General features: G+C 33.7%; 1 protein-coding gene across 1 annotated transcript; it reads left to right on the top strand.

The window, feature by feature from the left end:
• The first annotated feature begins 5,745 nt into the window (after window positions 1-5,745).
• Window positions 5,746-7,092, top strand: LOC122591939 (putative clathrin assembly protein At1g03050). The gene has a single exon (XM_043764165.1). The coding sequence runs from the start codon at window positions 5,746-5,748 to the stop codon at window positions 7,090-7,092; it is 1,347 nt and encodes a 448-aa protein (XP_043620100.1).
• Window positions 7,093-17,557: the final 10,465 nt, after the last annotated feature.

Raw genomic sequence — 17,557 nt, 5'->3', positions numbered from 1 at the left:
CATCGATAAATTAAAAAAATTATATGAGTGTTCTTAAAATTCAATTGCTCTTTCATTAGAGATGTCATTCGACATACGTACTTTTGACGAATTTTTAAATACGATGCGGAGCCCGTGCGGCTAAGGCATTTGTCTATCTATGACCTATCACTTTAAGATGACCTATTACACTTTATGACCTATCACCCCCATCATCTCACCGTCGCAACGCGCTTGTACTTTTTCTCGTAATATAGTATAAGGTTAGAGATGAAAATGAAAGTTGAAAGTCGTGAGACATTGATGTATGATATATCATTCATTATCATGTGTACATTTTTTAAATTGAAAGTTGAAACTTTATTTGCTTTATAATATATAGTATATAGGGTAACATTACAGTGAGAACAGTCTTAAAATAAGAACGGTGAGAACACTTAAAAAACATCATTTTGATGCATTAAAAGTCCATAAAACTAACATAGTGCTTAACTAATTATCATTATTTAAGTGTTTAACAACACATTGATCTGTCAAAATCGAGAAAATCACGTTTTTTGTTTTGTGCATCCATCTTGGATGCATATTCATCAAAATGATGCATCCAACAAAAAACGTGATTTTTTCACTTTTGACGGATCAATGTGTTGTTAAACACTTAAATAATGATAATTAGTTAAGCACTATGTTAGTTTTATGGACTTTTAATGCATCAAAATGATGTTTTTTAAGTGTTCTTACCGTTCTTATTTTAAAACTGTTCTTATTTGATTGCTCCCCATCTATATAATTATTAAAACAGTAGGAAACCGAATGATTATAAAACATATAAAAACTCAAACCTATTTTATAAAATTACCACGTAGGATTACAACTTATGTGTCATTCTCATACATTTTTATCAATATAAAATAAAAGATATTTGATTATTTGATTATAAAAAAGTGATAAATTTAATTATATATTAGAAAAAGGTATTAAAAAAAAACAAAAAACCGTCAACCAAGAACAAAACGGCGAAAAAGTAGTTCAGCATTTGTAGACATTATATCATTCTCTTTGGTAATTATTTTCTTTTTCAATGTATCAATAATAATAATCATCATAAATAAAATTAAATTAAAATAAAAATATATAGATATAATTCTAATTACATAGATACATATTCATAGATATATATCCCGTTTATATTCATTACATATATATCCCTTTTACTCATAAGATCCAATCTTCCAAATTATATAAACCCTTATATTATAGGAATTTAAATCTTCATAGTTAGGAATATGATATCATTTACGCAAAAAATACATCAATGTTCATCCTATATATGTATCGATCAAGAGCTTTTGAAATTATCTTTTCCTTCCATATTTCTTCTTTGCTCGAAATCTGTAAGTTTTTAATTTATTTATAATTTATTTATTTTTTTGCTGTTTTTTACAAGTATATCATGGTTGAATTAGCTGTTGTGTAAGTTCTCATATTGATTTAACAAAAACATGTAATTTTAAGATTAATTGAGTTATTAATTATTAATTGTTATCATGGTTGAATTAGCTGCTGTGTAAAGGAACCGATCACCACCAAATTTTGTGCAACATTGCCTCTATATCTTACTATGTTTGAAATATCTCTTAAAGAGATTATGGATATGTGTGTTCCATAACTATTACATACCTTATTTTTCTTTGTAGTTAACCTATTTCTGATCCTAACCATGATCATGGGGGATCACCTCAAGTATATTGAAGTATCATTGGCTCATGAATCGTGAGTAGAATCTAGAAAAGAACATTGATATTAATGATAGTAATTGGCCCATTGTTAACACTATACTGTTTGGTTCTACTTCATTGTTTCGCTTATGTAATTATTGATTAATTTGATTATTTAGATAATAGCAGTTCATAAGTAGGGTGATATAGTACCAATGGACTTGGATTATGATGTTGCTGATTGGGCTGAAGATAATGGCCAACATAGCTCTGCAAAATATTTAGGTTTGAGGATATAAAAGAACTTTGTCGTGTTGGGTAACGGGTTGAATGGGTCCGAATAGAGACAAACTACATACGAAAATGGTTTTTGTCACGTTGAGGTTGAAACAGCTCTGCAGTGAATATTGTTTGTTTTCTTCGCATTTTTTTTTGTTATACGTACAGTTGTATTGTTTTTATAAGCATATGCTGTAGTTTAGTTGTATATAAGTAGGATGGAATATAGTTGTATTTTATGATTAGTTTATTGACTTTAATTTTGAATGATTTGTGGTTCTTTTAGTTTCTTCGTTTATGTGGAATAGAATTGGACTAGCAAGTCATAATTATATGGTCTATTGAACACAACGTAGAGGATATCACCAAAAAATGAATTTTTTTAGCTACACAATCATTGTTTATTTGTTACTTTTCATTGTACTTTTATTAGCTTCATTGTTAAACTTTATGTTTTTCTAGACATTTTGTTTTACTAGCTACTTAAATAAATGACATCAATAAGACTTTAGGAAAGTATTTTGACTAATATATGCCCCAATCAGTTTAATTGTGTGATGCATCTAAACGGTAGAGGTTGGTATGCGAAGGTTGAGGTGATTAAGTGAGAATCTACGATTGGGAATGAAGAGGGTGTGACAACCAAACAAGTAAGAAAAGGATAGAAATTTTGTTACTTTTTATGCTTATGTATGTTTTACTTCTTTTACTTTTTACCTTAATGTCTTCATATATTGTCTCTATATTTTATCAATATCATTAGACATCAATACCTATTCATTCCAAATATTTATTTTTAATAATTTTGATACACAAAGATCATTTCAATTATAAATCAAGTATAAACTGCCGCTCATCGTGCGAGATAAAGACCTAGTAGTATATATATAAATAAGTGTTGAAAATGTTGAGATGTTTTAGGTTTCTTTATGATTGTAAATGTTAAGATTTCGTAAATATTTTTAAGTGTGAATAAAATTGACAAAATCTTTTTTAACTTTAAAAGTTAAACTTGAGCTAAGGGTATATTTTTATTCTAGCGCATTCTGAATATTAACATGCTACTCTAAATAAAGTACAACATATGGAAAACTTATCGTCAAAAGAAGTGTGAAACAGAGACAAGTTTTTATGGCAGGAGGAAAATATAAACCTTTTACTCTTTTAGGACAGAAAAACTGAAAGGATATGATTTATATGAATGATTAGCTTTTAGCAATTTAGATGGGGACAAGTGAACAATAGAAAATCGTTGAGCAGGTATGAATTTGAGAGAGATGAATGGCGGAGGACGAATTCGAAAAGAATTCAAAATTTCGATGTACTACAAGTGAAGGAATTCAGGATTCTTGTGTTCAAAGACATTGATAGAATATTTCATATCCAAATTCTATTACTTCTCAGTTAAACAAAGAAATGGATTTCTAATTCCAATATTTTTCTTAGAATCAGATAGGATGTCGAACTAGCCTAGTGTGTGGTTTGTTGGTTCAACTGGTGAGACCGGCAAAACTGGCCTATGTTAATATATGTTTGAAAATAGTCGCAATGGAAGTAGCCTAGTGGAGAGGATGTATCATAAAAGCGAAGGTCATATCTTCAAATCTTATTCTATGTCACTTTAATCATAGTGTTACGTGATTTACCTTCTCTTATGTTGGTTGTGAGACCGCATGGGGCCTATAATGGGTCGGTAATCCCATAGTTAGAAATATCTTGATACGAATGTATAATATATGGGAAAATGATCTGTACAACAGATTTTACCTAACTTTAGGTACTGTCACTTTGAAAAAAATTACAAATTAAACCTTAGAATTTGATAAACATACATAGCCCCCTAAAATAGGTACTGCATGTTTTACCAAACTTTTCCGAGTTGTTGTAGAAATCAACAAGCTCATTAGAATTTGGGCTTTATCTTTAATTTCAACTACCTTTTCTACATCTCCAACTAGTAAGGATTACGATCATTTAGAAACTAAAATTTTCGTGAAAACTAGAAAATTAGTCAAAATAAACTGTGATCTGAATTTAACACAATATGTTATTAATAAACACATTGTGTTAAGTTCATATCACAATGTGTTTGAACAAATTTTTATTTTCACACGCTATCAAAAACACACTGTGCTTTAAAACTTAACACAACGTGTTTTTAGATTACACAATAAAAACACAATTGTGTTTTTATATAAAAAAAAAAAAACCAATTAAAACACATTGTGTTAAATTCGGATCACAGTGTGTTTTAGAAATTTCTGTTTTTTTTCAAATGACATCTCTAAAATATATGTGTAATTAGTACGGAGCATTATATTTGGGATGTGATTTTTACACGAATTTTTTTTTATGATTTCTCTAAAATCTTATAAGAATTGTTAAAAATACCCTTTCATTAGAGGGTGCCCAATGGGGGCTCGTCCCTCACTAGTCCGGCATGGAGGGACTAGTCTACACCATTGGGTACTAGTCCTCCACTCGTCCTTGGTGCTCGTCCGGGTCACTAGTCCCTGCAGGGACGAGTCTTTTATGTTTTTTTTTTAATGCTATATACAAAGAAGAAGACAAAAAAATTAGTGGGTCCAAGACTAGTACTTGAGGGATGAGTCCATTGGGTGCATTTTGGGGGGATTAATCCTTGGAGTGTTTTTTGCTAATGTAGCGCTGACAGGACTAGTCTTTGGGGGACGAATACTCACCATTAAGTACCCTCTTAGTATTCGCATAAACTAACGAGAAAAAAACAATCCACTGAAAAATTAGTTTCTTAATTACCCTAAAATTGATTGTTCACAGGTTCATCCCACAAAAACTGCCAAAAGACCACACAAATATGTATCTCCGCCATTAATGGTGCACCAAAAGGCGGTTTTTGTAGGTAAAACTCATGTTAGAAGGTAAGGCTTTTTGGTGCATAAAGAAAGAAAATGAAATAAACCTATAAAAGGGATGGTGTAATTGTGTAATCTTGGAAATCCATCTGTATAATGGATTGGGTAAGGTTGAGTTGAGTGTTTACATCTGACCTCCCCTCCCCTACCGGCCTACCGCGCTCATGATGGGATTGGGTAAGGTTGAGTTAGTCGAGTACCCTCTACTTGCTCACTTTGAATCAAATACTACTACCAAAAACATCTAGTCCATTAAAAAATCGATTGACTACATTACATGCCTCACATAGACATAGACCTAGCTACTTTGTGATTATAACAACTCGATGATCAATCCGTCAGATATATTGAGTTTTTCAAGTTCAAAAACAGATACGTACACTATGATTGTAACACAAGGTCACCGAAACCCATGAACACGGTTCGATTGAAACCTTCAGAACCCAAACTCCTTGTATCTGATGCTAATATGCTTTCTTTTTATACCATCACTATCTCCAACTGTTTAATTAATTTAAGCAGCCTGCAAACAATATTAAACTCATTAACTTTCTTACTTACAATGGCCTGCAGACTGATTACATCACATGATATATATGCACACAACATTTGGACACATTGTATATATCCAACATTGGAATCACTCTCAAATCATCATGTGACAACTTTAATATGTTGTTTGTCTTCTGTTTTCAACTTCTCATAGTAAACATCGTTCGACTAACAGAATCTTCTTCGTAAACAACGGTTTGATGCCAGCAACCTTAACACTTGCTTATAAACATTCAACCCCATTTCATGCTTTTTTAGTTTCATAAACACAAATACAAGACCACGAACTCAATCCATTTGTTTAAGGATAGTACTAATACACAATGCATAGGATGTTTCAACGAGCGTACACTTCCATGAAGGAAAACACGTTTGTTAGTTACGCAAAAGTTGCGACGGTTGGAGGATTTTGTGACATTGATATGATACTTGTAAAAGCTACATCACCTGAAGACATACCTCTTCGTGATCGGTATGTCCTCCAACTACTAAAACTCTTTGCGGTTTCACCCCCTTCTTATCGTACTTTTGCGTCTAGCATTTCTCGACGGTTTAGCAAGACAAAATGCTGGAGAGTTGCTCTAAAATGCCTAATTCTTCTTCACCGTTTACTTAGATCATCCCCTTTTAACAGCCCATTTAGAACAGAACTTTTATGGGCCCGTTCCAATGGTTATCTGTCTCTAAATCCATGTCCTTTTCGTGACACTTCCTCGTCTAATTCCCACGATTACACACACTTCATTTGTTCTTATGCTAATCTTCTAGATGAAGCATTAAATTGTCTCCCAATCAATGGTGAACAAGAATACGAGGATCCAGAAGCAAAAACCGAAGATGAACAAGAAGAAGAGGAAGAAACGATATTTCAAAGTTTTCCAGACAAAATGAAACGAGTCGGTGATAAACTAGAATTCTTACCACAACTTCAAAGCCTAATTGATCGTGTGATCGAATGCAAACCACATGGAGCAGCTGCAAGAAGCTTTCTTATACACTCTGCCTTAAAATATATCGTTCGTGACAGTTTCTTTTGCTATACAAGTTTCTGTAACGAAATTAGTGCAGTATTAGATCAGTTAATCCAATTACCTTACAGAAGCTGTATGATAGCTTTTGGTGTATACAAAAAAGCTGCAGTTCAAGCCGATGATCTTTCAGAATTCTACGCTTGGTGTAAATCCGTTGGGCTTTGTGGAATCTACGAATACCCTTTTGTTGATCGGATCCCAGAAATCCAAATTCAAGCTCTAGAAAACTTTCTTAACGGTATGTGGCAGTTAACAGACTACTCTTGTTCTTCAACTGGTTCTCCAGTTGCTTCCAGTAACGAGTCATTATCATCGAGCACGATAGAAGATGATCATAAACCACTAGTGAGGTTCAACGACTGGGTTCAGTTTGAGGATGATGTAAAGAGCAACGAAAAAACGATTGTCCAACATGAGACGTACAACCCAAATAATAGTGTTGTGAGCTGGGAAGTTCTGTTGGAGGCTTCAGTGATTCTTGCACCACTTTTGGTTTCAAATAATTCGTTTTATTTTGAGCCCGAAAACAGAGGCAGAACGTCGAATGGGTCGAATGATTTGCAGATACAAGTGTATAATCCTTCTGTGCTTAACCCATTTCTTCAGTCCAACTATACATACAATGGTTTTGTTGTATGAAATTCTACAACATTTCTGTAGTTTTTCAATATAAAATCAAGACTTTTATCTAGAGATTATTTCATTGTTTAAAAGATATTGTTAATGTATTATGGTAAAGTTACTTATTTCATGATCATTTGTTAGTATAACGAGATTTTGGTGACTGAAATACATATATCTTTGGCTTACTAAATTGTTTCGCAACTGATATATCTGCTCGTAATAATGGTGAAATTTTGTTTGATTTATACATTTAAAAAAATTATATCAAAAAATCTAATAACTGTAATAAAAGAAATGAAGAAACATATATAATTGAAATCTATTACATTTAGATTTAGAGTGTAGTTGATTATTATCTGATATTTTTTGCAAAACGACTCGTAGGGTAAGTGGTTAGTTAACAACAAAATAAAAGACAAGGGAAAAACAAAAATCAGTGAATTAACATGCCTAGCGAGCATTAAATTTGTTTCGTTATGACCTGGGTATTAAAAAAAGAAAAAAGAAACTGCTGATTTGGTATGGCCGGGCTGGTTCTTCATGGGCTAAACTATTTGCATAAGGAAAATTTTGAGGCACCTTGGCTTAGGAGTTAATTTAGGATCACAGGTGGTACCAAAGGGCCAATGCCCCTTCAAAATTGAAATTTTACTATGGATATTTAAATTTGCATTATCATTAAAAAACACAATGCAATTCATAAAAAAAAAAAAAAAAAAGACTGTACTCGTAACACTTTTAACTGAAACTTACACCTTGATCATTCATTCTACAATCAATAAGTATAATCAATATGTCACTTATACCGTGTGGCTCTTGGCCGACTGGTATCAGTAGTTTCTCTTAACTTTGTCAAACATGGATTCAAGCTTCGTTATAGGCATTATTAATTAATTGAAATATTAGGGAGTCCAATGATATTTGATTTTATGTTGTGCTATAAAATGCCGATAACAATTCTATTAGACAATCTATAATACCGGGCTGGTGCAATGGTCAATCGGGGAGGGGGTGATAGATTAAGCTGGCTCGATCGTAGATTCATCGGCAAAAGCCTTCACCGACTTTGGTGAAGGCTTAAGGCTTTCGGTACCAACGGCATGGAAATGTGAATACACAAGAGACATCCAACAATTATGCTCGAAGCAGTTAATTACCTCGCTTATGAGATATATCCAAAGTGGTCTACGTTTGTCAAGAGTTATTTGACACCAGAAGACAAAAAAATGCATATTGTTCAAATGGTGCATACAAGAAAATACATGAAATTATACGAGCATGCATTCGACGACTCAACATGCTTTAGGGTACATGAGAGATTCTCGAAATCCTGGAATGAAAATAAACTAGGTCGAATTATGTATATTTGCATCATATTACATAATATGGTTGTACAAGATAGTTACACGATAAGTGCTACACAACCATATTATCATTAACCGACTAACATTGTATAACGAACATTTACTAAAATATGTGAAACACACATTGAGGGTAACCAACGACACATCAACACCACACAACATTACACTATCACACAAAAACCACTCAGTAACCACACCCATATCTGTACGTAACAATAAACATACCACATCACAACTTTATATTAATACGTAACACTTATAAAGAAAAAAAAAATAGAAGGACCCAGCATAACTTCATTGTGGATATTTCAACCTTGAACTATCCACCCGAAAAGACTTTGAGAGTGTAATGGTTTCACACTATGTGGTCGATGTCTTAACTTCCACACCGTCCACACACTCCTCCATTACAATGGCTCTTAATTACACAGTATAGTAGTGAAACTCATCACAACCTTCTTCAAGACCTCATGAACATTTTTGGAGGAATTTAGACTACTAGTTCTATTTTATTTGAGTGTAGTTATGTTTAATTTTTTATAAGTTTATTTGTGTGTAAGCTCAATACGGAGTATATTTTTTAAAATTTTAGTTTAATACCGAAAAATGTTATTTAAAATTTTTAGTTTTAATTAGTATCTTTTATCATTATATATGTTATTAAACGCCTTTTAATTTTATTAACTAGTAATAAAATATGTATTTTTTAATATAAATGAATGTGTTTTCTATTAGATAAAGATAAAGTCCAATGAAAAGGTGATAAACTATAGGTATGCGGATGCTTGATGCGTTGATGCCTTGATGGTGAGAAGGTAATAACAGTAATTTTGATAAGTGATTAATTAGGTTATGAGTTAAAATGTCTTTGGGTTGTTGGGCTTCAACAATGGGACGCAAACAGAAGTTCATTCACGGGGTCACTTATGTAAACATCCAATTCTGACTGCGTTTAAATCAAAAGATTCTTACAAACTTTTCCTTGTTTTTACACTCTCATAAAATAAATTTTCTTTTCCCCTTTCAATTTTTTATCTTTAAAATACTATATATACATTTTCAAATATCATTAACTTTATCAATAAAACTATTCAATACTCAATGTATCTTTAATGAAATTAATTTAAAATATATACCCATTAATTCTTGTATAATAGTTACAATACGTCTTTTAAATCAATAACCTACACTATTGATCTCTGGCACCACCTCTGCCGGCCGTTGGCGCTACTAGCACCATTGCCGCGGCATTGTACGGGCATTGTCTAGTGTTGGGATATATAACTATTATCAAACAAATCACAAAGCACGCAACGGAAGACAAGATCTATGTAGTTTAATTAATTAACCAAGATAGAAAACGTGTACCTTAAATTGGAGAGAATAAAGCAAGAAACCTTTATAAGAAGGTTTGAATTAAACCTCTCTACGGTTACACACACAACGTTAGAATGTATGTATATATGCTAGTACTTGATCACGAACCGAACAACCCTTTGTTACTAACTCCTTAATTCGACCCAAACAAAAACCCAAAACCCCTTTTTCTTGTTGTAGTCGATCGAACCAAAGAGAGAGAGAGAGAAAAAAAGAGATTTTTAGGATTTTAGAAAACCTAAATAATTGTGTGTAGAAAACAATTAGGTTAGGTCTCTATATATAGTGTTTAGGAAACTTGATGACCAAGTTTAGGGTTTTGAAACCCCTAGGTCGACCCCCCCCCCCCCTAGAACATTCTAGAGGGGTTTCCTAATTCCAACTCTTCTTCATTAAGTCCGTTAGTTAAGTACCGTTAACTATTAACTCTTTTAACGGACCTCCGTTAGTTTTTCGTGATCAAATTAATTAATAAATTACATTTAATATATTAATTAATTTATAGTTATATTTACGTTGAGGTGTGACCCCGTAGGCTTAAATACTATTCGGACATACATTCATTTTACGTGATCATATTCTAACAGCTCCCACTTGAGCTCGTAATGAATGAAGGTAATAACATTGGTTAGCGTCTAGCAACACGCCAATGCTCCCGAAAACATTTAAGTATTGTTTAAACGGTTAAGACATTTACTATCCCTTTGTTCAGATACCTTGTTAAATATGAATATGGATCAAGGTCATTTCATAATTTAACGATTATGTTTCTCATTCAATAACTAATTAATGATTACCAAATATAATCGAGAACCATCTGGATTTATTTGGGTACGGCCATGCAAACATCTTAATTAGTCAAATGAGGGCGCCAATGGTATCATGCTTCAACTTTTAAGTTGAAGGAACAAATCCTATATTGACTACACGTGTCAGTCATCATACTTCATGACGCTTTCTGAAAATACTCCTTTATGTACCCCCTTATTCAGGTGAGTTAGAACTACATCTAGTAAGTGTGATTCATACATGTTGACCTACTTGTATCTCAAGTCAAAGGATCAATAAAAGTAACCATTTACGAATTTCACTTAATGATGACGATCCATAAAGTGATAATTCGTTAGTGGGGTAGTCCGATATGCATCCGCTATGAATACCATATGAGTTTGGTGGGAACCATCCATTACATATTCCAAGAATATAACCAATCACTCACATTTGTCTTAGTTTAATTATATTTTCATATAATTAATCGACAATGGACAATTTAGAATATTTAATAATATATATAAAAATATTAAATAAAATATTCAAGGATTTAAACATGAAAATATATGACACAATTTAATATTGAATGAAATCAAACATATCAAGTATTTTATTTCATTATAGAAAATATAAATTGTTTAACATCCCTTATCCAAATACCAAACAACAGATTTACATGAAATAACTAGCTCATTTAAGTCTTATGCCCTCGGTATGCCTTTCAAGCTTGGGCCTAGACAAAGCTTTTGTGAAAGGATCAGCTAAGTTAAAATCTGTGTGAACTTTGAGTAATTTGATTTCCCCTAGTTCGATCTGCTCACGAACATAGTGATATCGTCTAGCATAATGTCTGACACCTTTCTGAACTCTGGGTTCGTTGGCAATGATTAATGCACCAGTATTATCACAATACAAATCAGTGGGTAAGTCATTTGAGGGGATCACGTTTAGCCCGCTAATGAACTTCCTTATCCAGACTGCTTCCATCGCGGCTTCTGAGGCGACAATGTACTCAGACTTTGTTGCAGACATGGCAACTGTGGTTTGCTTCTTGCTTTTCCAGTCCACAGCTCCTCTGTTAAGAATGGAGACGAATCCTGATTGAGACTTCGTGTCATCTTTATCAGTATGAAATCCAGCATCACAGTATCCAGTCACTTTGAGCTCTAAGTCTGGATTTCCTCCATACACCAAAAATATATCTTTAGTAGCTCGTAGGTACTTCAGAATATTTTTAACAGCAATCCAATGGCTTTCACCAGGATTCTGTTGGTATCAGCTAACGATGTTTTGCGCGAATGTCACATCGGGTCTAGTGCATCTAACCGCATACATAATAGATCCCATAGCCGAAGCATAAGGAATTCTACTCATACGCTCCACCTCACTAGACGTAGTAGCACCTTGTTTGATAGATAAACTAAGTCCTTCTTGCATAGGTATAGACCCACGCTTAGAATTCTCCATCTTGAATCGCTTCAAGATCTTATCAATATAAGCACTTTGACTTAGTCCAATTAATCGCCTTGATCTATCTCGGTAGATCTTGATTCCAAGAATAAATGTCATTTCTCCTAAATCTTTCATGGCAAAACACTTTCCAAGATGGGATTTAAAATCTTGCAACATTGGAATGTGTTTTCCTATGATTAATATGTCATCGACATATAAGACAAGGAAAGTAACATTACTCCCACTAGCTTTGCGATTTACACATGGCTCATCGGGATTTTGAACAAAACCAAACTTTTTGATTTCTTCATCAAACCGTTTATTCCAACTTCTTGATGCTTGCTTTAGTCCATAAATGGACCTTTGAAGCTTGTATACTTTGTTGGGATGTTTTGGATCAATAAAACCTTCCGGTTGATCCATATAGACTTCTTCATCCAAGTAACCATTTAAGAAAGCAGTCTTAACATCCATTTGCCATATCTTAAAGTCATAGTACGCTGCTATGGCTAAGAGAATCCTAATAGCTCTAATGTCCGCGATTGGAGAAAAGGTTTCATCATAATCAACACCGAAACGTTGAGTATAACCTTTCGCCACGAGACGAGCTTTATAGGTGTGTACATTTCCATCCATGTCCGTCTTCTTCTTGAAGATCCACTTACACCCAACAGTTTGAGCATTTTGTGGAAGATCAACCAAGCTCCAGACTTGATTGTCTTTCATGGATTTCATTTCCACCTTCGTAGCTTCAAGCCATTTGTTAGATTCCGGATCTGATAATGCAGCTTTGAAATTCGGAGGCTCATCGAGATCTCCAACAACGTCTTCTTCTACCATCAGACATAGTCTTTCGGTAGGACGTCTTGTCCTTTCGGACCTACGAAGTGGAATCGCTTCATTATTATCGACTTGAGGTTCATCACTTTGAACATTCCCCCCCCCCCCCTAAGTTGATGATTGCTAGTATCTTCAGAAGGTGACACATCTTCCTCTTGAGTCTCATCAAGTTCTACAACCCTCCCACTGTTCTCTTGAACTAACTTCTATTCAAAGAATTCAGCATATCGAGCAACACGAACAGTGTTTTTGGCAGGATCATAGAAGTCGTAACCCATTGTTTCCTTAGGGTATCCGACAAAGATGCACTTAGTAGTTCTCGGTTCAAGTTTGTAAGGCGTATCACGCTTCACAAGTGCCTCACATCCCAGACTCTTAAGTAAGACAAATTAGGGACATCACCACGCCATAATTCGTACTGTGTCTTGTCAACATTCTTGGTTGGAACCATATTGAGAATGCGTACAGCAGTCTCTAGAGCATAATTCCAAAACGAAAATGGGAGAGTTGTACGGGTCATCATTGATCTTACCATGTCTAACAAGGTTCAATTTCTCCTTTCAGACACTCCATTATGCTAAGGAGTATATGGAGGAGTAAGCTGTTGGACAATTCCACATGCTTTAAGATAATCCTTAAACTCTTGGCTTAAGTATTCACCACCTCGATTCGAACGAAGAATCTTGATGGTTTTACCGAGTTGAATTTCTACTTCATTTTTAAACTCTTTGAATGTTTCAAAGACTTCATGTTTATGTTTAAGCAAGTAAACATAACCATAACGACTGAAATCATCCGTAAAGGTTATGAAGTAGCTAGCTCATTTCCTTAACACATGTCTAAATGGGCCACAAACATCGGTATGAATGAGTCCAAGAAGATCTTTAGCCCTTTCTGGCGAATGCTTAAAGGGTTTTCGTGTCATCTTGCCGGAAACACATGACTCGCATTTATCAAATGATTCATCATTTAATTGTAAAAAGCCTTCACGTTGAAGTCTTTCAATGCGGTTTTTGCCAATGTGTGCAAGACGACAATGCTAAAGACAAGTAGAGTCCAAGTCAGTCTTGGCTCTTTTGCAAACATTATACATTGAATTATTTGAAACACAATCATGCATATCAATTTCATAAATACCATCATAAGCAATAGCATCAAAATAATGAACATTATTTTTAGAAACTGAAATACCAATATCATTAAAAACATTAATGAATCCGTTGTCTTTCAACAAAGAAACTGAAATAACACCTCTAGTAATAGAAGGTGCATAATGACAATTGTCTAAAACAATAATTAAACCGAAAGGGAGAACTAAATGAAATTCTCCAATTGCTTCAACAGCTGCTGGTAGACCATTGCCCACTATCAACTGCAAAGCTCTGGGCTTCAGTTTCCTCCTTTTCCTAAGCCCCTGTAATTCATTATAGATATGAGTTCCATAGCTAGTGTCATAAACCCACGATTTACGCTTAGTGAAGGAAAATAGTTCAATAGTGAAGATACTTGAAGTACTAGCGCCGCTAGTATTCTTCTTCTTCACATTCAACTTGGCAAGATACTTGGGACAATTCCTCTTCCAGTGCCCGACTTCATTACAATGATGACAGTCTTTTTTGGCTTGGAAGGATTTGCAACTTGCTTACCCTTTCCTTTGCCATCAGCTTTGCCTTTAGCTTGTTGCGATCTTTTAGCTTTTTGGATCCGACCCCCTTTGATCATAAGAACATTAGATTCATTGGCCTTCTTAGGAATCGTTTTCTCAAATTCATTGAGCATAGCATGGAGTTCATTAACAGTCTTTTTCATAGAGTGCATGTTATAGTTTTGCACAAAACTCTCAAATTCCTTAGGAAGAGATTTGAGAATCATGCCAACTTTAACATCTTTATGATAAGCATACTCCATTGATTCCATTTTGTCAAAAATGCTCTTCATCTTGAGCACATGACTGCTAACCGACTTTCCAGATTCAAGTTTCATATCATGGAGTTCCACGACATTGTCGAAAAGTTCCATTCCCGCTTGTTTCTCATATAAAGCTTTTAGCTCTCTGATCATATCATATGGAGTGTAAAGTTCGAATTGTTTTTGTAGCTCGGGAGACATGCTCGCAAGCATCAAAAAACAAACTTCATTGAATCTAGTGTATTGAACTCTATAGTCAGCTTTTTCATCTGTTGTAGCAGTGGCAGCCGGTTCATTAGGCCATTGTCTTTCAATGACATCCATGTGTTCCTCAACTCGCAGAACAATTCGTAGTTGACGAAACCAGTCATTGAAATTCGATCCATTAAGCTTCTCTCTTTCAAACATTTGCCGAAAAGCATTAGTGTTTGTGGAGGGATTCATTGCCATCTACAAAACAGATTAAGTTCAAAAATCAGTATTTTCGATAATAAGTCCTTAAAAAATTAATTACCCAATGTTTATATAATAAACAAATAATTTCATTAAGGCTAGGATCCAATTGACATGCAACCATTTCATCAGTTGATCTGCTAGAAATGATTACACTCAAAGGGTAAGTGACGAGCAATAATTGCATTACAAGTGCAATTCCTAGAAAGTATGGGACCTACGTAAGACACTCGATTCATCAAGTGATCTTTTGTAGTCATGTTTTGTCCCATCTTTGCCACGGGTCAAGGTCTCACCGCTTAACTCGCTTTAAGTCGTCCAACTAAGAACGCGCAAAATTGACCACCACTGTGTACCAGTGAATAGGTTTCGCCATGCAATCACCATTTGACCACTGTGTACCAGTGAGTAAAACAACGACCCCATGTGTCCTTGACAAATTGGATAGCAAATGACTTAAGTTTATTGGGTCATTCAATTTGATATGTGATCAAAAAGTTATGTTTCAAAGATTCATGCATATCTTCTAAACATAATATTTAATAAAGTCATTTGTATAGTCTTAACAACACAAGAGAGCTCGGTAGCTCCATTTGAACGCACAAAGAAGCGCAAGGGCAAAGGTTTGCGATGAACGCAATTAAAAACCCGCCCTTTTATAAGACTACCGCACTCCGACTTATACCTCTCTTAGAGTTTGTTCAAATGGGTGAGCCGGTGTATCTCAAGGTTGTAAGACTCCAATTTTATTAAAAAATCTCTATTTCGATATTGCTTAGTCAAGTTTATATTTTCTCAAAAACAATTTTACATCACAATTTATATCACAATAAATATGCAAAATCATAAACTATTAACTTTTAAGCATGCAACGAGTTATGGTAGGCCACATAAACATGTCACTATGGTTTAGTTATGTCTAAATCGGCTCCCCCTTCAAAGAAGAGGACCACATACATCAATTTGCCTTGATTGCGTAAGCCTTAAACACATACAAAACAAGTAAGTATCATATAAGCACATAGTTGCTCACTGGAAATTCCAGTAGCTTCACGACCTGTTTAGACCTGTTTCTGGTGCGATTCAGATTTCTACCAGAACTACAAAGTTTTAGACCTATGTGTTGAGCATCTATAGTTCAAAGCACGACCTCTAACTCATTACGGATTAAAAGATATGAATTTTTTAGTAAACTGTCACAAAACAGAAAATTCACATAGTCACACAATTAATTATCCAATTATCTAGCATAATTAACCCTAATGATCAAGATTTCATATCAATATATCTAAGTAAGAATCATGAATGATTTGCATGAAAAATTCATGATTTTTACTTCTTTTTAACCATTAAAAATAAATGTACAACATATAATTACATGCAATTTATCACATAAACATGCAATTAATCAAAACTTAGATTAGGAACCCTAAAAAACAAATTTTTTTTTATTTTTCTGGAAAAATTTTCGAACCATATATATATAAAATAAAACCTTTTTCTTATTTAAATAATGTAATTAAATTACAAAATCAATTTAACTATATATATATATAGTGAAAAGTTATTTTGAGAACCCTTTTTTTTGCAAGAACCTTTGAAAACTTTTCAAATCAAGCCTAACCGATAATTATTCTTTACATGAAAATTGTTTTTGATTGGATTCTGAATAACTTATGTGTAATTTTAAAGTTTATAATTGTGTGGAGGCATAGATTATCATCCGTTATACAATTATATGGAGATTTAGATTCCTGATTATATGTGCACGAATATTGCTATGATTACATGTGATCGACTTGCATACATGTGATCATAGCAATATACGTACACATGTGATCAAGAATCCAAATCTCCACATATATGTATAACGGATGATAATCAATGCCTCCACACAATTATAAACTTTAAAATTACACATAAGTTATTGAGAAAACAATAAAAAAACAATTTTCATGTAAAGAACAATCTTCGGTTGGGCTTGATTTGAAAAGTTCTCAAAGGTTCTCACAAAAAAAAGATTCTCAAAATAATTTTACCCTATATATATATATATTCAAAAAATTTAAAGATCAAGAACCCTAACCCCCTTCAAGTTTTGATTTATTGGTAATCAAAAAACATACATAGTAGGCTCGTGATACCACTTTTGGGATATATAACTATTATCAAACAAATCACAAAACACGCAACGGAAGACAAGATCTATGTAGTTTAATTAATTAACCAAGATAGAAAACGTGTACCTTAAATTGGAGAGAATAAAGCAAGAAACCTTTATAAGAAGGTTTGAATTAAACCTCTCTACGATTGCA

This window comes from Erigeron canadensis, chromosome 1 (genome assembly GCF_010389155.1).
Source record: "Erigeron canadensis isolate Cc75 chromosome 1, C_canadensis_v1, whole genome shotgun sequence".
Lineage (NCBI taxonomy): Eukaryota > Viridiplantae > Streptophyta > Magnoliopsida > Asterales > Asteraceae > Erigeron > Erigeron canadensis.
This window is presented reverse-complemented; position numbering and strand designations above follow the sequence as displayed.

Excerpts from the sequence above, each read along its gene's own strand:
- LOC122591939 (XM_043764165.1), top strand. The coding sequence starts at position 5,746 with ATGCATAGGATGTTTCAACGAGCGTACACTTCCATGAAGGAAAACACG.